Source organism: Hermetia illucens, chromosome 4, assembly GCF_905115235.1.
Source record: "Hermetia illucens chromosome 4, iHerIll2.2.curated.20191125, whole genome shotgun sequence".
Taxonomy (NCBI): Eukaryota; Metazoa; Arthropoda; class Insecta; order Diptera; family Stratiomyidae; genus Hermetia; species Hermetia illucens.
The window spans coordinates 79,524,928-79,547,773 of NC_051852.1; the positions used below are offsets into that span (position 1 = coordinate 79,524,928).

Here is a 22,846-nt window from a genome sequence, read left to right on the forward strand (position 1 = left end):
TACAGTAACTCCCTTAATGAAGAGGGGCTCTACTTCAGACGCAGCGGAAAAGAGACTACAGGCTAAATTTTGCCTATCAGAACCTTACCTTCCGCCTCTACCTTCTCTTCCGCGTTACTACACCACCAAGTGTGTATGGCAATATCCAGAGAAACCAAACGCAAGAAAGCGGTATTTTCGGCGGAAGGTAAGGACAAATTGGTAACCCCAGTAAGATCCAAAGCTTTTATACTGTCCTTTAAACACTTAAAAGCACCTAGCATGGATGACATCTCTCCAGCAATGGTATAGGAGGGTATAGAGCACTTAGAGCAAATAATGTCTTGCTTTGGACTACCTTTTGGCGGAGGGTTAAATTAGTCTTCAAACCTAATCCTGGGAAAGATGACTATTCAAATCCAAAGAACTTCAGAGACATCAGCTTAACATCATTTTCGCTGAAATGTCTAGAAAGACTGGTTGAGCATCATATTCGCGAGAAAGCGCTGAGATCGCACTCACTAAATGAAAATCAACACGCTTACCAGCGTGGAAAGTCCTATGAGCCTGCTCTACTCTTTGGTTTCAAAGATAAAGAACGCAACCCTGAAAGGCGAGTACATAATGTGGGTATTCGTGGACATTGAAGATGCGTTTGACGATGCATTTTTTCAAAAGCCTTGTGATGCTGCCAGAGAATATGTTGTCGGTGAAACTTCAATTAAGTGGTCTATGGTAAGCTGACACCGAGATTGATATGTGCTGAAGTGGGTGTTGATCACTACCTGTGAGTGTCGATCGCTTCTGTGGAATATGTTCATCGACTCACTACAAGCCTATACAACGCGGCGTTGAGTTGATTGACAGTTGGTGCCTCATCATCAAATCCACAATGGTATTATTTACAGAAAGAAGGAAATTGAATGGTCTTTGCCTTCCAGAAATGAGGGAAGGAAGAAATATTTCACCACAGTACTTAACCGTATCACATCCGGTAAAGGTCACTCTCTTGTGGATGGAATGGCTAGTCACCGTATCATGTGGATACGGACTGTTCCTCGAAATTAAAGAGAAAAAATATTGGTCATCGATGGCTTGACGTATAGTTATTTATCGCTGCACCAGCAGTTTTTGCAAATCTGCCACTTCCAATCGTACGGAAGGTCTGGTAATTCGTCACCTAGGGGGGATAATCGTTCAGTGCCACAATTGAAGGGAAATCTGCTTGCTCCATGTCGTCGCAAAGTTAATAGCGTAAATAATCCTGCAACAAACCAAGCGACACATCGAAATCTTGATCGAGAGAGAGGGGGTTAGTTTCCGCTCTGGATCTTCCTGCATTCACCACATCAACACCCTACGAATCATTTTTGAACAGTGCGTAAAGTTTAGATTTCCGCTTCATCTGCATTAATGAACCGAACATCGAAGACTTTGATCAATTTGTATATCTAGGAGGCGTGGTTTCTGCCGACGGTGGCACCTAACTGGATGTTGTCTGGCGCATTAACAACACTAGATCCACTAGGAGAGTCCTGAAAGGAGTTGAAGCGTATTTCAGCTAACTGTACACGACGGCGCGTGGACTTAACTCGCGCTTAACCACACAGTACCAGTACAGTAATTACTCATAATTCTTTCAGGCTTTCCCTAAATATCGGTGCAATTTAACACAAAATAATCACTCACCGTGCAATTTAAGACAACCATTCGCACTCATATATATACCCTTGTTTACAAACAAAAATTAACTTGATACTCACCTCCATTTCATGGAATTGAATTCCGTGATAAAGAAAGATCCCGACAGTCATTCAATCTGCTCCTTTATCTTGAACAGTCCTCTGTATTTCCAACAGTCGATTGCATACAAAAAAATCAAGCAAATATCTTATCCAACACCTAAACCACTTAACTATCCTTTTCGGAAACGAGATTTACCCATGCAAAAGCATCTTTACCAGTCTCATCTTTTGTACGGATTTGAACAAGCTGCATTGCTTCCGAATCACCTTCATAGCGCACTACAAATTGATCTGTGTTCATAACTTCGGTGAGATCAACTTCGAGCATTTCGTTCGAAATAGAATTGTCGTCGTCGATAACGCCGTCGATTTCTTCATCGGCACTTGTGGCATATTGACTTGGTCCATCAATTAGCTGTTCTTCAACTAGTTCATCTTTCACCATCTCGATTAGAACATTTTCGTCGGCTCCCTTCTTACTCTCTGGTTCACTCATAATGCGAGGCTGGTTTATGATGATGGTATCGTTGACATGTCCTGCAAAATGAGAAAAGAAATAATCAATTTATGATTTGAACAAGGACATCTTCCAAACGATACAAACCTGATTGTTGCATATGCGTATAAAGCAAGGGCTTTCTCATAAATCCCTGGCCACAAACGAGGCATTCGTACGGTTTCTTGTCGCTATGTATAAAGCGATGAGCATTACGATTGTCGCGGCTGTTAAACGACTTTCCACAAACTTCGCAAGAGTATGGTTTAACCCCGCTATGTATCCTCAAATGTTTTTTGTAATGTTCTGGATATACAAACGTTGCGTTGCACAACACGCAGACATACGGGCGCTCTCCCGTATGTGATGCTCTGATATGATAATCAAGCAAACGTCGCCGTTTGAACGACCGGTCACATTGTTCACACTTATATCGCTTGTCATTCAAATGTGTAGCTCGTTTATGAGTGGTGAGATTGGAGCGTTGGGCGAAAGACATATTGCAAATGTCACAAACGAATGGTCTTTCACCTGTATGAGTTCTTTCATGGTCTCTTATCTCCGCTCGTCTAGCAAAAGCCTTGCCGCAAGTTCTACAGATAAATGGTTTGTAGCCGGTATGTATGATTTTATGAACTTCTAAATTGTGCTGAGTCCCGAATGCTTTATTGCATACTTCACAAACGAATTCTTTCAATCCTGTATGAATCTTTTCGTGTTGCAACAAATTCTGGGCACTGAAGAAAGCCTTCCCGCACTGCTTACAAGTGAAAGGCCTTGGACGCTCGGAATGGATTTTCATGTGGGCAGTTAAAGTGTATTTAGAGGCGAAATCTTTGGTGCAAATAGGACACTTGTACGGGCGTAAACCGGTGTGCATATTCATATGTTCATCCAGTAAATTTTTTGAACTATATTTCTTATCGCATTGACTACATTGGTACGATTTAGTGGAAGTGTAATGCAAACGTTTGTGGATGCGAAATTGACGCAGATTAGTGAACACCCTTTGGCAAGTATCACATATGAATTCGCCATCATCAGTGCCTCCATGCACCTCATCCACGTGCTCTGTGACTTCCATCCGCTTTTTAAAATCGATGCCACAAATATCGCAAATGTAAACTCGCAAGTTATGGACAGCCTTAAAATGTGCTGACATCGTCCGTGCCACACACTTTGTTTTGGCAGCATCCGAATCTGGGGGGCATAATAGACATGAAAAATTCTCTCCATTAAATGTATAGTACGGAGTTCGTTCTTCGACCACTTTCGCGCTGAAATTTTCCTTTCCAGATTGATCATGCTTTTCCTGCACATGCTGAGAGAGATTTTCTTGCTTTGTGAAATCCTCTCCACAAATTTCACAAATGAAAGCGACAACGTCGTGGACGTCCTTCAAATGTCTTAGAACTGAATCGACATCATCATATTCGCTTGTTTGCTCTTCTTCTGATGATTCGGAAGAGCAGATCAAGCACATGTACTTCAGCCCATTGAAAAACACGAAGGACCGAGTGTCCAGATTGTCGTCCTCACTACATTCCACGTTACTTTCGTTTGGCGAGGATCTGGAATTAGGAATTATACTATTTTGAACTGTCGTGCCGCCATCCATTAATTGATCGTAATCAACTAGAATAAAACACTAAATTAGACAGAATCACTCGATAATCTTAAATATATTTACCATTGCCATCCGTCATTATTTCCACCATATTACCCGTACTAGGATCGAAGTATGCTTCTTCTTCGTGTTCTGATTCTAAATTTTCTTCCTTAATGACGACATTGTTTCTAGCAACGCTCCGGTCTTCCATAGACTCAGAGACACCCTTATGGTTAGAAAGCAAAGATAAGAGATCGGCATTTGATGTCTCCGCACTGTTCGCTATTTGCTCTGGGTCCGGTTGGAGATCCTTTGGATCGTTGTCCACCTGCTGCTCAAACTGTTCCTCAATGGCCATATCAAATGACTCTTCAATTTCAAATTGCATTTCACCATTGTCCAAGCGAGATGTTACGCTGAAATCTTGTATAATTTTGTACTTAATTTCAAGCATTTGCTGTTCAAGTTCCTCATATTTGTTGAGACGACTGTTGCACTTTTCGCATATTATCTGAAAAAGAGTTGCAATTCGATCTCATTTGAAAGTTTTCTTAAATACAGTGAAATCCCGATAATTCCTTTACCGATTATTGATATTTCCGACTAATTCGTAAAAATTTACCGGACCCAAGAAGAATCCCAATAAACCGGTTATTAGTATTATTTATTAACATTACATTCAGGCTCGTCGGCAATTCGTATTATTTTTATGCCCGAGGTCACTTAAAACGTCATATAGCTCAAAAACCCTGTTAATTCGTACTGTTTCCACCTGTGTAGAAGTCCTCTCTAACTACTGGGGTACCAACTTTATAAGTAGTATTTGAGTGATCGGATAGCTGGTTAGAGCACAAGGCTATCGTACGGAAGGTCGCGGTTGAAATCAGGCAGTGGGATTTGTATCGTGATTTGACGTCGGATGTCAGTCGACTCAGCTGTTAAAGAGTACCTAAGTCAAATCAGAGTAATAACCTCGACCGAGCGCAATGCTGACCACATTGCGTCCTACAGTGTACTACTGTAGTGTACCGTTACGGTCTTCAATGAAGAGCTCTAACGATTATTATTAATTGAGTGACGATCTGATATCCGTACCCCCATTTTAGGCGCGAACTTCCTTTGTCACTATGGACCCCGCAACCACTTTGAAGTCGTCAATTTTCGACAATGTTACCGAAAGTTCAGCATTATAACTACCGAATGTAGTTTCTCTAAACCGGGTAAGCATGATCTACAGCAACACATCAACACCACCGGCTATCTCTATGTTCTCCAAGGTGCATCTATTGCTACCACAGAAATTTGCTGCTGCCAAGAAAGTGTTTTCTGAGCTCATGAAACAGGGTATTTGCAGACCTTCTAACAGCTATTGGACATGTCCAATCCATATGGTCCCTAAACCAAATTGCGAATGGACGCGTTGCGGATATTACAGGCGTCTAGATGCTCAGACGGTTCCTTACTGATATCCTATTCCCCCCATCCATGACTTCTCACTTTACACGACAAACTGCCGCGTTCACTCGACCTTGGATCTAGTCATGGCGTACCATCAAATCCTCGTAGCCTCCGAAAAAAATTCCGAAAACAACTATTTGTAAGGTGCGCCCCTACGTTCGTGGGACCGAGAAGAAGCGAAGTGATTGACCTAAAAATCTGTACCTCAAAATTGTTAGAGTTGATTACACACTGGCGAGTGCTAGACGAGGTCTCAATGTCAGATCAGCGATATCTAGAATTCAATTTGGCTATTGCGGACGAACAGTCTGCAGTACAAAGACGGAACCCTAGTAAAACGGATTAGGCAAAGTTTAATAAACTTCTCGGCAATAAAGTACAGTTTCCTAGGCGACTAAAGACTCCTTTGGCGCTGGAAGATGAATTGAAAACTCTGAAATATGCACTTTTGGAGTGCTATGAAGAGGCTTGTCCTATTTCCCGAGGCCAAAGCGGTAAAACGATTCCTTCAGACAGACTTCAGTACAGACCCTCCTGGAAGTACACCACCCGGGAGAACGGGCGAGAGAAGTGGCAGGGGGAGAGTTGACGGTTCTTACAACCCCTTCAACACGCAAGTGCTGTAAGGGGAACTGGAACACAGCGAAAGCGGTTGTTACTCATGAAAAGATGAGAGCTGCCATACTGGTATGGATGGCATCTATCCGGCAATACTAAAGGAGGGTATGGAGCATTTAAAGCCACCTCTAAGAAATATTTTTCGATGATGTCTTGCTCTGGGCTACGTGCCTTCTTCTTGGCAACAGGTTAAGGTAGTCTTCATACCGAAACCTGGGAAAGATGACTATTCTAATCCAAACAACTTCAGACAGATCAGCTTGACTTCATCCTTGCTGAAAGGTTTGGAGAGACTGGTAGAGCGTCACATTCGTGGAAACGCACTTAGGTCACATCCACTTCGTGAAAACCAACATGCTTACCAACGTGGAAAGTCCTGTGAGTCTGCTCTTCATTCTTTAGTCACAAAGATAGAGGATGCGACTTTGAATGGTGAGTACGCGATGGGAGTGTTCGTGGACATTGAAAGGGGATTTTGACTGTGCGCCTTTTCAAAAACTTTGTGATGCCGCCAGAGCGCATGGTGCTGATGATGCTTTAATTAAGTGGATCCATGCTATGGTAACGCAGAGATTGCTGTGCGCTGAGGTGGGTGTCGATCGGTACCTGATTGCAAAAGCAACGAAGGGCTGCCCCCAAGGAGGTGTGCTTTCGCCACTATGCGAACTGAAAAATTTGCCAATACACGCTCAAGCTTATGCTGATGACGTGGCTGTACTTGCTGTTGATCGGGATCTTGGAACGGTGTGTAGGAATGTACAGCGTGCCGTTGATTTGATAGACAGCTGGTGCCTCAGACATTGTCTGTCAGTTAATCCAAATAAAACCACAATGGTTTTATTCACAAAACGGAGAAAACTAGATGGACTTTACCTCCCTGAGATGAGGGGTACTACCCTTCAACTCTCCGGAGAAGTGAAATATCTGGGAATTATTCTAGACAAAAAGCTTCTTTGGAACAAACATGTAGAGGTAAAGATGAAACGGGCTCTCACAGCTTATGGGTTGTGTAGGCGGATCTTTGCCTCGACATGGGGACTCAGACCTCATGTGGTAATGTGGATATACGTTGCCATCATTAGGCCGATTTTCGTATATGCATCCGTAGTATGGTGGATTAAGGTGAGACAAAAAGGTTTTCACCGTAAACTAGCCGCGCTGCAAAGAACTGTGTGTCTGGGTATCACTGGTGCCATGAGCACGACATCCGGCGCAGCTCTAAATGCACTACTCAAATTGCAGCCCCTGGATATATTTATTCAAAGCACTGCAATGAGAGCAGCTTATAGACTAATTCGATTATATCTATGGGGAAACAACGATTGTGGGGGGCACAGAGCATTGGAAGAGGACTGAATCCAGTTCTGACAATACCTTCCGATTCTCGTATCGAAGATATAAAGTTACCCTGAAGCGTAGAGAGGACTAGGAATACCCAGAGGAATGCATAGCGGGATATACGGAAGTCTTCTACTCCGATGGCTCAAAAATAGAAGAGGGTTCTGAAGCCGGAGTCTACCTCTCGAATAAAACCGAGAAGTTGGCTTTTCCTTTGGGACAGTATGCAACGGTTTTCAAGCCGAAGTTTATGTAATCCTAAGGGCGGCAAACTGGGTGATTGACGAGCGGTTGAAGGGCAGGCGTTTAGTCACAGTTGTATAACTAAAAAATCAAATCACGCAACTTATATTTGTATTGTAAATATATTATTTCCACTTTGTTTTGAACAAATCTTTGGATGGCAATTTTGTTAGAGTTGTTTCTTATAAAATTTGTGGGAAATATTAGTAACAAATATTAAACCGCTAAAATACTCAACAACCCTCGTCAATTTAAACGAGATAAAACTTTCTAACTAGAAATTTACCAAGTTGCCACGGAATACAATATTTTAAATTAAAGGAGAAAACGCGTGTGTTTACGGCCGCGGTTGGAAACAGAAGAGACCGACTTATTTCCATGCGGTCCTTACTGTCCCAACCAACGGCACTTTTTTACCGCTGGCTCTCCACTTCCCCGGTGCGTTCTGAAAACGCGTGAGTGGAGAGTTTCCACGTTCAGCGCCATCTACCCGTCCGCATCCGCAACATCCGAAATAAATTTCGAATGCTGCAGATCCTGCCGCGCCACATCACTCCGCCCCCAGACGAAACCTAGGGGGTTTCGGCGACGGATCCCCGAACTTCGTTCGCCGTTAATCCACAAAGCGGACACGACGTTGCTTCGGGGCGCACACGGGTTTCAGCCTGGCCAAAGAGACCGCCTTTTTGTGACCACCGATCTCGAGCTGGAAGAAATGTTCTCCCCTCTCGAGAACGCGGTACGGGCCCTCATATGGAGGCTGCAGCGGCTTCCGGACGGCATCCGTCCTGATCAGCACGTGCGTGCACGTGTCCAGTTCCTTGGGCGAACAAGCAGGTATGGACGAGTGTCGAGTGGGTGGTGGCGCTTTGATGCGTCGGAGATTGTCCCTCAGCAGACGCACCAACCCCGACTCCGTGAGACCCGATCTCTTGTCGAAGACCGGATCGCTTGGGAGTCTTGGGTTCTCCCCGTAAACCAGCTCCGCGGGGCTGGCAGCAAATTCCTCTCGGCGGGTTGTTCGAAGGCCGAGTAGGACGAGAGGCAAGACTTGAGTCCAGGACGGGTCGTCGCGTGCCATAATGGCGGCTTTCAGCGTCCGGTGCCAACGTTCTAGCATCCCATTGGACTGCGGGTGGTATGCAGTAGTCCGCTGGCGTTTAAAACCCAGGAGTTTGCCTAACTCGGAGAAAAGGGTGGACTCAAATTGCATTCCCTGGTCAGTGATGATCACTGCAGGGACGCCAAAGCGAGGTATCCACTCTCGGCAGAGGGCTTCGGCACAAGATTGCGCCGTAATGTCTTTCAGAGGTATTGCCTCAGGCCACCGCGTGAACCTGTCGATGATTGTGAGGCAATACTTGTAACCGTGCGAGTCTCGCAAAGGCCCTATTATGTCGAGGTGTATTGTGTGGAAACGCTTGGTAGTGCGGGGGAATGAGCCCACTTCTTTCCTTACATGCCTGGAGACTTTACACTTCTGGCATGCGATGCACTCTCTGGCCCAGGAATTGATATCCTTGTTCATGGAGGGCCAGAAGTATTTTCCGGTGACTAACCGGTTTGTTGTCCTGATGCCGGGATGCGCCAAGTCGTGAACTGCGTGGAACACTTCCTTGCGAAATGTGGCCGGAATGTATGGCCGAGGTCCCTTTTCCGAGTCTTCGCAGCAGAGCGAGAGGTTTGAGCCGAAGATGGGCAACTCCCGAAATTTGTATTTGGGGTTGGACTTGAGGCTCTGAAGTGCTGCGTCATCCACTTGCGCCTTGGCAATAGCCGAGAAATCGAGTGAGGCGGGGATGTTAACTTCGGAGACACGAGACAAAGCGTCAGCAACAATGTTGTCCTTCCCGGACACGTGCTGGATGTCTGACGTGAACTGGCTTATGAAGCTCAGGTGTCGAAGCTGACGAGGGGACGCTTTGTCGGGCTTCTGTTTCAAAGCGAACGTGAGAGGCTTATGGTCCGTGAACACTGTGAACGGCCTGCCTTCTAGGGAGAAACGGAAGTATTTAATGGACAGGTATGCGGCGAGCAGTTCGCGATCGTAGGTGCTGTAGTTCCGTTGAGCGGGATTCAACTGCTTCGAGAAGAAGCTCAACGGCTGCCAAACTTGGTCCACCTTTTGGTGAAGGGCAGCACCTACTGCGATGTCAGAGGCATCAACAAAAACGGCTAGGGGTGCATCTTGATGAGGAAATGCCAAAAGTGTAGCATCAGCCAGTTGCTGTCTGGATTTATTGAACGCGCAGACAGCCTCTTCAGACCACACAATCTCTCGTGTGTCTTTTGTTTTGGGGCCAGACAAGTACGCGTTCAAAATGGACTGGTGATGGGCGGCCTTGGGCAGGAAACGACGGTAAAAGTTTAGCATGCCCAAGAACCTCCTCAACTCCCTCACTGTTTTTGGACGCGGGAAGCTTGTTATTGCTTGCACCTTGTCTGGGTCGGGCTGTATTCCTTCAGAGGAAATGGAGTGGCCGAGGAATCTCACCTGTTTTTGAAGGAATTTGCACTTCTCAACGTTTAAGACTAAACCGGCCTCAAGGAGACGTTGAAAAATGCACTCGAGATGGGCTAAGTGCTCAGACTCAGTAGAAGAAGCGACCAAAACATCATCCAAATAGACGAAACAGAAATCGAGGTTTCGCAGGACTGAGTGAATGAACCTTTGAAAGGTTTGCGCCGCATTGCACAATCCGAAAGTCATTCGGGTGAACTCGAAGAGTCCAAAGGGTGTGCATATTGCCGTCTTTGGAATGTCTTCAGGAGCTACTGGGATTTGGTGGTATGCCTTGGCTAAGTCCAAGGTCGAAAAGATGCGGCAATTCGCGAGGTGATGCGCAAAGTCGTGGATGAGTGGAATTGGATATCGGTCAGGAACAGTCTGTGCGTTTAGCCTTCTGTAATCCCCACAGGGACGCCATTCGCCATTTGGCTTAGGGACCATATGTAAAGGGGAAGACCAACAGCTGTTTGAGGGCCTGCAGATACCCTGTTGAACAAGTTGTTCAAATTCTTTCCGCGCGATAGCCAGTTTCTGGGGTGGTAGAGGACGCACCTTTGAGAAAATCGGGGAACCAGTAGTATTTATGTGGTGCTGCACATTGTGCTTTACTGGTTTCGAGAGACTACATTCGGTAGTTATCTGGCTGAACTTTTGGAGGAGTGTCCGAACACGAGAGTCGGAGATGTCTTCCAAAAGAACGGAAAGGTTATTGTCAGCGTGAGATACCATTTGGCCCGACGAATTTAGTTTGGTTGTGGGGTCTATAAGGGACTTATGTTGCAAGTCCACCAGCAACCCATAGTGACACAAGAAGTCTGCGCCTAATATGGGGAAGCTGACATCCGCCAGGATGAAACGCCACGGAAACGTCCTACGCAAGCCAAGACTCACGTCCACTTGCCTGTACCCGTATGTATTGATGCGGGATGAATTTGCTGCCGCCAGTTTGAGGGGTTGTGGATATAGTCGATGATGCTGGGGTACGGGAAGAACCGAAACCTCCGCACCCGTGTCGACGAGGTAGTTGCGCCTGCTGAGGGGGTCGAAAATAGTTAGGCGACGTGGCGCTGCGCTCTGGGTGGCCGTCGCCAAGACCCCCCGCGGACCTAGTTTTTTGTGGTAGGGGGGCGGAGTGATGTGGCGCGGCAGGATCTGCAGCATTCGAAATTTATTTCGGATGTTGCGGATGCGGACGGGTAGATGGCGCTGAACGTGGAAACTCTCCACTCACGCGTTTTCAGAACGCACCGGGGAAGTGGAGAGCCAGCGGTAAAAAAGTGCCGTTGGTTGGGACAGTAAGGACCGCATGGAAATAAGTCGGTCTCTTCTGTTTCCAACCGCGGCCGTAAACACACGCGTTTTCTCCTTTAATTTAAAATATTGTATTCCGTGGCAACTTGGTAAATTTCTAGTTAGAAAGTTTTATCTCGTTTAAATTGACGAGGGTTGTTGAGTATTTTAGCGGTTTAATATTTGTTACTAATATTTCCCACAAATTTTATAAGAAACAACTCTAACAAAATTGCCATCCAAAGATTTGTTCAAAACAAAGTGGAAATAATATATTTACAATACAAATATAAGTTGCGTGATTTGATTTTTTAGTTATACAACTGTGACTAAATTGGTGACCCCGACGTGATAAAACACGCAGCCCCGGCCACAACCATCGCCACAACAACAGACGCCGCAGCTACAGCCGACGAAGCGCCTACGGATAAGCTGCGCCGAGCCCCGGCCACAACCATCGCCACAACAACAGACGCCGCAGCTACAGCCGACGAAGCGCCTACGGATAAGCTGCGCCGAGCCACGGCCACAACCATCGCCACAGCAACAGACGCCGCAGCTACAGCCGACGAAGCGCCTACGGATAAGCTGCGCCGAGCCACGGCCACAACCATCGCCACAGCAACAGACGCCGCAGCTACAGCCGACGAAGCGCCTACGGATAAACTGCGCCGAGCCCCGGCCAGTGGCACACCCCGCCCGAAGAACAGCACCCTTGGGAACTCCAGCATCAGCCGCGGCAACGATCAGCATTAGCCCGAGGATTCCAAGTTTAAAACCAATTTGCTAAAGTGGTTTGCACTAATTGTGATTTATATTATTAAAAATTTAACAAGTGACAATAATAAAATTAAAGCCGCTGCAAGAGACGGCGTTGAGGTGTTTCAAATCGCAAGTTCTCTGTTTTCCCGGTGTTTTTGGTCTGCGCTGGAGAGCGTCCGCTTCGGTCGTCGTTTTCTTTTTCTCGTTTCGTGCGTGCATTTGTGGGTGCGGCCTGCCGTGTCGGTGTAAATTTCACCGCGTTTCAGTATAAACTCACCGCGTCTGCATCACAATATCGTACTTCTCGTTAGGAAAAATGTCGTTTGAAAATAAAGACGCGGCAGGCCCATCGGACCCACAAGTGACCGCCCTCGCCGTACGCGTTCCTCCGTTTTGGCGTCGGAACCCCGAGCTGTGGTTCGTGCATTTGGAAGCACAGTTCCAAATGTCCGGTATCACATCGGACGCGACCCGTTTCAACTACGCGGTGGTCGGCCTGGACGAAGAGTCCATACTTCTGGTGTCCGACGTAGTGAAGTCGGCATCGTATGCTCAGCTCAAGAGCGAGTTGATCAGGCGCCTGTCGGCAAGCGAGTCGGCAAAATTAGACCACTTGCTGGCGGGTTTAACGTTGGGTGATCGAACTCCCAGCCAATTGCTTCGTGAAATGAGGCAATTGGGTGGGAGCAAGATCGGCGACGACCTGATCAAGTCGCTCTGGCTGCGTCGGCTCCCGGAGGGCACCCAGGCGATCCTAGCATGCGTCTCCGGTTCCTTGGAGGAACTAGCAGCAACGGCCGATCAAGTACAGGAGGTGTACGTTCGCCCAACCATAGCGGCCGTTCAACCACCGTCGGATGAGGTCGGCGACTTACGGCGCGAGATCGCGGCCTTAACTGCCAGCGTGGCCGAGATGCGGGCGACGTTGGACGCTCAGCGTTCGAGTGCCAGGCCGCGAGCTCGCTCACGGTCTGCCACACGGAAAGGGCGTTCGGGTAGCAGGTCGTCAAGACAGCCTGCGGACCAGGGTATTTGCTGGTATCATCGTAACTTCGGAGATAAAGCGACAAGATGTACGCTACCTTGCAAATTCGCGCCACAGGCGCATCGCAATCTGCAGTGACAGCCAAGCTGCATTGAAGGCATTGAGTAGTTCTTTGATCACCTCGAAAATCGTTCAGGAATGCAGAAACCGTTTGAACCCTATCTCTAGATTCAATACGGTGGAACTACTCTGGGTACCTGGTCACTGTGGCGTAGAGGAAAATGAAATCTCGGATGCTTTAGCGAAAGAGAGTTCAATCTCCCCTATGCCGGTACTGAAGCCAGCAATCGGAGTATCAGTAGCATTGACTAAGTCTGTTTTCAAAAATTGGCAACAAGCTTCCCATAATCACAGGTGGCAGAGCCTAAATGCTGCTCGAAAGACCAAACTTTTCTTGCCAGAACCGAACATACGTACCGCATAGTTTATCCTGTCGAAAAGCAGGAGGACTTGCAGGTGTATTGTGGGCATTCTGATGGCCATAATTCAGAATAGGAATTACTCAAGATGATACATGTCCCTCCTGTAATGAGGAAGCGGAATCCACGGACCATTTCCTATGTGAATGCCCCGCCTATGGACGCATCAGGCATCAGATCGTGCCGATGTTCTCCAATTTCGACAGGTAGCATCTGCAAAGATTTTTGGGCATGTTAAACTACTATCGTTTCTTGCCCAGAACCGCTCACCATGAAACGATTCTCAATGCTTAATTATGCTTACCCTAAATGCGTGATTGCGTGATCTGGGAGACTGTCCAGGCATTTGAGGGTGTGAAACAACAGTTGGTTCACGCTGCACTTTTGGCATTTCCTCAACCAAATGCACCCCTAGCCGTGTTCGCTGACGCCTCACACACAGCGATAGGCGCTGCTCTTCACCTGCAGGTGAATCAAACCTGGCAACCGTTGTGAAATACTTCTGCTTCTCCCTTGAGGGCAGGCCTTTCAGTCTTCACGGATTGCTCTCAAACAGAAGCCCGATAAAGCATCCTCTCGCCAACTTCGGTTACTGAACTTCATCAGCTAGTTCACTTTTGGCATTCAGCATTCTGGCAAAGACAAAGTGGTTGCAGATACTTTGTCACGTGTCGCCGAGGTCACAGTCTCCGCCAAGGTCGTTTTTACGGCAATTGCCAAGGCAGAGAAAGAAGAGGTAGAACTTCAGAGACTAAGGACAGATTCCAAGTATGGATTCAAAGAGAGGCTCAAACTCTCACCTATTCTGCGAAACCTCGGAAGAGCAACCAAGGCGATTCATTCCGGTCGCTTTTCACAAGGAAATATTTCACGCTGTCCATAATCTCGCGCACTTCATCCGGACAACGAACTGGCTAGTAACAGGAAAGTGCTTCTGGCCCTCCATGAACAAGGACATCAGTTCTTAGACCAAACAATGCACCGCATGTCGAAAGCGCAAGGTCAAACATGCAAGGAAAGAATTAGGCGTATTCCCTCGGTCGACCATCACACAGGTTCACATCACTCACCTCGACAAAATGGGTCCTTTGCGAGAATCGGACGGACTCAAATATTACCTTGAAGCAATATTTCTGACTGGTATTACTACACAATGATGTGATGAGGCCCTCTTTCGAGAGTGGATCTCGCGCTTCGGTGTACCAGCCGTAATCTTAACAGACCAAGGAATGCAATTCGAGTCCGCTGTTTTCTCGGAGTTAGGCAACGCCAAAGAACAACCGCAAATGGGGTATTGGGACGATGGTACCAGGCGCTGAAGTTAGCTTTAATGCCTTTCGTTTTATTCAGCTTCCGAACAGCCCAACGAGAGAAATTCGCGGACAGCCTCTCGGAAATACTGGAAGAACTTAAGATTGCCCGCCGACCCTGTGCTCGACACCAGGTCGAATTTAAACTATACTAGTGTGCTGTGCCTGCTTAGGGACGCGGTTCCGAAGCTGAGACACGGTCAGCGCCCCTGGGATCTCGAGACGTGCTCGCAGGTCCTCATTAGAATGAATGCTGCTCGGGGGCCTCTCATCTCAAAGCAATGAACTGGATCAGAAACCTAGACTGCTGCAACCTAGTATCAAAATGTGGCAACTTAGAGGAGAAACGAGTTAAAGAAAGGAAACACCTTTTTATAAACCATTTAAAGTCTGATATGAGCCTGTGAATAGATATCCCAAAACAATGATATGGTACGACAAACGAAGGGAATCCAGTTTGAAAATATTCTTGTTGTATACTGCATCTTCCAATACAATTGTTTTTATAGCTATTATTTTTTTTTATTTATATTTCCCTATGGGACCTTCGTCAAATCAAGCCACCAGTAAGCGGTTCATCAACTGAGATTGATTGTGGAATGCCGATATCCAAATGAAAGTTCGTGAAAGCGCGGTAGCTAACTGACAAATTTACAAATGCGTTATAAGCCGATCGGTCCATATCGAAGATCTTTAAGATGAGGGAGATCTACAATTACTACTAATCAAAGAATCATGTTTTTGCCGAGAACTAATCATGCTTTTGCTTTCTATCTATTCGAACAGTATCCAACTAAAACATTAATAGCACATCACGATGTTCTTTCAATAAGTTTATTTTCCATTACTGATTTGTTTGATATCAGGTTGCTGAGTACGATCTATAAGATATTTTCCGCTGTCTTGCTAGGCGGGATAGCCCCATACGTCTAGAACATCATCGGTCCATACCAAAGAGATTTCACTCCATACAAATCAACAGATCAAAGTTTCTCTCTACGACAAGCAATGGAAAAACTGTTGGAATGTGGTCATCATGTTCCACATTTTCACCGGCTTCCAGGCAACCTATGAATTGATAAAATGATAAGGCTGACTAGATAGACTACCCTAACCAATGTAAAAGGCCAGATAAAAGCATCAGGGTCACTCTCGAGATAATTCACCATCAACAACGATCTAATACAAGGGGATGCCCTATCAAGCATCTTTTTTAACCTGTCCCTGGAGAGGGTGATCCGTAATGCTGATGTAAGTGCAAGAGGCAACATACTCTTAAAGTCCACCCAGATATACAGTCTACATTCATCCAGGGGGCTGCTGCACATTAATGACGAAAACGAGATTAAGTACATGGTCGCAACGCTGGTCCAAGTTAAGCCGAAGTTGAGAAGACAACGGCAGCTGCAGATTGAAAAAAAACAACTGGCAGGAGCAAGTCGATCGCTCCATGAAGCCTTTAAGGATCAACGAGGACAAGAGTCACAAAGTTACTTACTAGGTTTATCGCCTGCTACATCAACTTATTTTTTCTCCGTGGGAAACTAAGAGAAAATTGAAGAAACCTGTTCAATGCAAATCGCCACTGAGATCAGCAGGAGATATGTTCAAGTAATAACGAAGTGGGTTTTATTATTGCATCACAAAATTTCGCAAAAGCCCTAATGACTTTCCTTCTATAAAATTCCAGTAAATTACTGGTAATATGCCTTTTACCTAATTAGTGAATTTTTAGAAAAAACTCCGCCATGCTATTAACATAGTATGCTGGTCCCAAGCCCAGGTAAAGGAGGAGGGTTTGAGGCAACGTATTCTGTACTATCCTCAGTAAAACAAAAATAAAATGCTGACAGCAGGGAAAGAGATAAATAGAGTATAGTTGGAGTTATTCCACTATGCTCAATCCTACCTGATCTCTCTTGGTGACAGATCCGCGACAGGCCGACCAAGAAAATGCATACAATGTCGTTACAAACATGATGAGCGGATTGAGTCACAAGCCTCGGAGAAATGCTAGGGCGTCCACCTCAGTCGACGCGGCAGGACGGGCCCCGGTCCTGTCGAGAAATGGGCAAGGATTCTTGACGCATGGACGGCGTTAGGCCGTAAGCAAGTTAGTCCGAACAAAACAAACAAAACAAATACGTATATGCAGGCTAAATGTTGGTACCCTAACTGGAAAGACCGAGGAACTCGCAAGAGCCTTACGGAAAAAACGCATTGATATCTGCGCTCTGCAAGAAACCCGATGGCCTGGTGCCAAAAGCTGCGACATTGAACGCGAACACGGTAAAAATGGGTATAAACTTCTCTATTTTGGTAACCCACACACTCAATATGGTGTTGGCATTGCCATCTCAAAGGGTTTCCGTGATGCCATTGAAGAAGTCGAACGATTTAAGGATCGGCTGATGAAGCTCACCATTATATCAGCTGATCGCACTATTCACTTCTTCGCCGCGTACGCACCACAGACAGGTCGACCTGATTCCGAGAAAGATGCCTTCTGGCAACTTTTCGATGAAAAGACTTGTCACGTGCCTGCTGACGACTATATTATTATTGCCGGCGACCTTAATGGTCATGTGGGTGAAAAGGCAGACGGTAACAGGTGCCATTGGGGAAAGGGGTTCGGAACGCGCAATGAGGGTGGCGATCGTATAATCGATTTTGCGGACACCCATGATCTTGTACTTATGAATACATGGTTTATCAAAAGATTGTCTCATCTTCCTACATTTTATAGTGGGAACAGTAAAACGCAAATCGATTATATTCTCATAAGACGCCGACATTTTACCACCGTCACTGATTGCAAAGTCGTTCCCTATGAAACCATCGCACCTCAACATCCGTTGATTGCCGTCCTGCGAATTAAGCCACCGATAAAACGGCGTGAGGAGCGCACTGGCTCGTGGCACATCAAATTGTGGGGATTTGATGAGAAGAAAGAAGAAACGATCTTACTCATACGATTGCCGACCATTACGAATGTGGAAGAATCGTGGAAAGACACGATCCACAAAGCGGGCTCTGCAACCCTCGGGGTCACCAAGCCAGGTTAGCGGACATCAACCGAGATACTTGGCTTTGGAATGATGATGTTGAAACGAAGGTCCGTGAAAAGAAACGCCTCTACCACAAATTTCTCGACGATAAAACGCCTATTAATTGGCAAATTTATAAGAATGCCAACCGGGAAGCAAAGAAAGCGGTCGCTGTCACCCGAGCGAACCATTGTTGTTGCTTGTCTCAGCGGGGCTCTGATTCTGGTCACAAAATCAGTCCGTGTCTTAAGAAGACCGTGGGATTAAATCGCAAGACAGGTGCTCACGTTAAACCCTCAAGGACTTAACTGTCAGCACAACTGAAGTCGAGGAGGCAATAAAACGAATGAAATCGGGAAACGCCACGGGACCTGACAACATCGCATCTGAGCTCTGGAAAGCAAAGAGCTGGGACCCAACACTGTGGCTCAGTGAATTCTTTAATCAGATTATTCAGGAAGGAAGAACACCATCTGACTGGAAAGAAAGTACCACTGTTGTAATATGGAAAAAGAAAGATAGCCCAGCAGAATGTTCAAATTAGTTTCCCATACCATGAAGATTTTTGAACGCATTCTTGACAACCGTATTCGCGAAATCGTTGAAATAACCGTGAATCAAGCCGGATTTGTCAAGAACTCATGTTACTCATGGAGAAACACCGTGAAAAGCATCGCCCTCTTTATATTGCATTTCTGGATCTAGAGAAAACATTTGACCGCGTGCCACAGGAACTCATCTGGTATGCTGTACGACAACAAAGAAAAGTAAAGTTCGAGGCGGGTGTGTCGAAACCGCTTCGTGTCTCTGTTAGTGTTCATCAAGGAAGCGCCCTCTCACCACTCCTTTCTTCTTTTTATGGTCACCGTCACACGGGATATCCAACGTCCAGCGCCCTACACACTGCTTTATGCAGATGATGTTTTCTTAGCATCTGATAGCAAAAATGATCTCGAACTACTTGTCCAAAAATGGAATTATCGCCTCATGCAACACGGTCTCAGATTGAATCTGAACAAAACTGAATTTTTGACGACCGATCCCCATGAAACAGGCACAATCACTGTTAGCGGCAGTGATCTGCCCAGAACGTCTCAAATTTAAAATTTACCGCAATGTTGTGCGTCCTTTCGCTCTCTATGGTTCTGAGTGTTGGCCGACTATAAAAGACAATGAACGGCGTCTTGCGGTAATAGAGGCCAAGATGTTACGTTGGACTAGTGGCGTGACACGTTTTGATCACATCCGAAATGAGGATATCTGCGATCGTTATGGAGTTGCACCGATCGTGGAAAAGTTGCGAGAGAGGCGCTTTCGATGGTATGGTCACGCAATTCGTGCTAAGGAGAAATCACTTACCAAGATTGGTCTGAATTTCGGAGTCGATGGCTTACGACCAAAAGACAGGCCAAAACAACGGTGGCTTGATACACTGGATGGGGATTTAAAAGCCTCGAGATTGCACCCAGATCAGGCATTCGATAGAGCCAAATGGCGAAACCGATCACAACGAGCCGACCCCGCTTGTGAACGGGAGAAAGGCTGAAGAAAAAGAAGAGTCTATTTTTAGAAAATAATCTAAAATGGCGGTTCCGTCTGACACCACGGAGAACACCTACTTCTTCTTTTATTGAAAATTCATGGAAACTTGTAATTCTCCGTTTACTTGAGCTCACAGGGCTTTACCGTAATGAAGTTATAGGATTTTCCCCAATATTTTATTGTTTCATGCCTTAGAATCCCGAGTCGCCAAAAACCAGATACATTTTCAGACCTCTAACATCAAAAAGTACCGTTACACAAAGTGCCACTCTTTTGGTTTGACCCGCTAACTAGAAGAACATCCCTGCACGGCCTCCTCAGATTTGAGACGAAGACATCTCAGTAAGCTTTTCTTCAACGAAGAATCTGTGCACTCTCTGCCTCTGGGAAAGGTTGGGGAGACTATTGAATAGGCGACTTCCGAGGATAGTACAATGGACCCAACGAAAAGTTGCTTACAGCCGCGGCTTCCCCCACTAAACTAAGGTGAATTTTCGCGCAATTCTAGCTCGGGGAGTGTACACTCCAAAGCAAGTCACTTAGGAAGATGAAATGCCACGGAAGAGTCGCGGATCTGATGATAATTTTCAAGTGCAATAGTAAATTATCAAATTCCTTTTCAATCCTCGGGAATGTATTCTAAGGAGATTAACATATCGAGTGAACAGCAAACCAAACTGCAGTAAAACTAGAGCATAACTGAAGGAGGAAAGAAGATACACTATCACGGGGAACAAACGGCACTGCCCTTAGTGCAAAACATCAACACTGAGGTCATTCCAACCGACAAAGTAAATGTAATTCTTATGGTAATTGTTACGTACCTTTGATTGGGAACCGTCCTCTAAAATTTCCAGCGATAGAATCGACGACAGCACCTCCGATATTGCGGTGTCCTGAGTCCCGTCAGGTTTATACTGAAATTCACAGAAGCAATGACCAATGCCCTTGCAAGTTGGCGGGTCTGCTACTCACCCTCTCGCTGAACAGGCAGAAGGCCAAGTCGCCCTGCTGCATTTCCCGGCTGCAGACGAAACACTTTAGCTCGATGTTCTCATGTTTGACGATTGTTTCTGTCATCTAAAATCCAAATCAAATGCAGTCACTGGCGCTCCGCCACCCAAGCTGCGAAATGCAGTCCCATTTATGCCCGCACATTCTCCCAGTCGCGCTGTCCACTTTGCAAAACAAATTTGTAAACAATAAAAATGCCAACGTTTCAGACTAAAAGGACACGAGCAATTTGACCAATTTGGCGAAATCAAAAAGCAATTGACAGCTCGAATGGCTGCCGCGGGCGTCGCGGCATCGGATGCGATCCGCGATTTATCATAGCAATGCGTTGGGAGAATGTCGGGAAACAACCGCATTTTATAGTGAACTACTTACATTGTCCTGCGTTTATTGTTCCAGTGCTGTAGAGTTATTTGCTGAAGAGAAGGAAGCTCTTCTCGATATGCCAGAAAATCCGATCGCTGTCAAGAATGTTTCATGGATTTGAGTCTTCAACGGCCGGTAGTTGTCAGCACTGCGGCAAAGAAGAACGCCTTGCAATTCATCTCTGTGATGTAACTTTTTATCCTGACGTTAATACATGCGGGCGAGGGACTGTCGCGTTATTATAGGAATTCAAAGGATTCATGAGGTGATGGCACCATTTACAACTCTGCAAGTAACATCATCTGTGAAGTCCTGGTTCGCCGTTTCTCCAACCTATATCAGCGACATCTGTTGGTAGTTCCCTTGGCGTAACAAGAAAAGACTCAAACCTAGTCAGCGGCGTGCAAAGAACAGGCTTCATTCACGCGATTGTCAGATGCAATGCTAACTCCATGGTTCTTTTGAATTGACGAGTATGTTTTTAGATGAAACAAGGAAGAGCGGAACTACCACCATTATCAAATATATAGTGCTGTGGGGCGAAGAACGCGTTTGAATACCGACGGTACGGAACCCAAAACGAAGGAGGTCGAAAATAGAAGCGGAACCTGGGGCATGTCGGCTCAACACAGTACTCCGTCGATCGTCCGTTAGTTGAAGCCGCCTTGCAAAGTAACTAATACTTTATTTTCATAGGCACACATTTTTAAAGTTTTGTATAAAACAAAACCTTATGAAAGTCGATTCACTGTCTGTCCGTCTGCCTGTTTACCACACGCACTTTTCGTCTAAAGGGCTGCACGGATTCGGACGAAATTTGGCGGCCCGATGGGAACTATGAAATCCCACGCATACAGTCAATGGCGTAAATTTATGTGGAGGCTGAAGGCGGCTCCCTAAACATGCAAGAGGAGATGTAAAATATTCTTTCACCTAGTGTACCCGTGTGGGGTATCACATGAAAGGTCTCAATTGGTACTTTTCCAAACTGATGTTATTTTTGATACTGAGTGGAACATAAGGGAGTGAGGACTCAAAATGTGTGCCCTAAAAAGTGTAATGGGTCTCGTTCTCAGCCGAAAATTCTGAAAAAAAAATCAGAATGGTGCATCCATATGAAATCTAAGCTTCAAAATACATTCAATTCCGTTACCTACTTAAATACGAATGGGAAACGTGAATAGAAAATTTCCCACACATGATAAACACAAAAACCTTTATACCCGAAGCGTCCAACTTCCGGTATTCCCCTTGTTTGTTGAACTGCCAATGTGAAGTGTATAGCATTAACTATAATCGATAGAGTATTTTGCAAAGCAATTGAAAACAAGTCGGAAAACCGGAAGCTCGGCGCTTCCGGTCTGAGAGGATTCGTTTGCTTCTTCTGTGAGCATATTTGAATGCAGAACTATCCCACTTGTGCGTAGCCCGTTATGTATATGCATTTAGCATGTCGGACTACTCATTTTAGTGTGATATTGATATTTAGTTGCAGTAAATTTACACGGCAAAGTCAACTTTGAGCTACTGGAACTTTGTTCCTAATAGTATGATTTTGATCAAACTTAGGGATAACATGCTTTATAGTATATTTTATACTACTTTTATAACTCTGGGATTAACTTAAGGGGGGTTTCACTCGATTTCTCCAAAAATATGGTAATATACTATTATTAACTTAATTTGAACAGATATCAATATGGGGAGTATTTTGAGGTCTGGGAACCATATAGTGGCAGCTTCTTGAATTTTTTCAGATTTTTCGGTTGGGTAGTTTCTCAGAATGGGTCCGTCAACGAAATCACCACTTTCCACCACTCCCACTCCCTGCCTTTCTAACAAATCTCAAAACTAAGGCCAGATTCGAAAAGTACTAATCAGGACCTTTAATTTGATACCCAACATGACTATATTAGATGAAAAACAAAATGTACACCCCCCTTTTGCATGTATGGGGAAGCCCCCCTTAACCTCAAAGTAGAAAGGTATCACTCACTGCATGTCTGGGCATTCACAGTTCCCACCTTCTCACCAAATCTCGTTTCAATCAGTATAG

The 22,846-nt window shown here is 45.6% G+C and overlaps 1 protein-coding gene across 1 annotated transcript; it reads right to left on the minus strand.

The window, feature by feature from the left end:
- Nucleotides 1-1,788: 1,788 nt before the first annotated feature.
- Nucleotides 1,789-21,082, minus strand: LOC119655285 (zinc finger protein 420-like). The gene is made up of 6 exons (XM_038061102.1): nt 20,800-21,082; nt 20,386-20,490; nt 20,235-20,327; nt 3,911-4,340; nt 2,329-3,855; nt 1,789-2,261 (listed from the first exon to the last, which is right to left on the minus strand). The coding sequence occupies exons 2-6, from the start codon at nt 20,488-20,490 to the stop codon at nt 1,891-1,893; spliced, it is 2,526 nt and encodes an 841-aa protein (XP_037917030.1). The 5' UTR covers nt 20,800-21,082; the 3' UTR covers nt 1,789-1,890.
- Between the last annotated feature and the right edge of the window lie 1,764 nt (nt 21,083-22,846).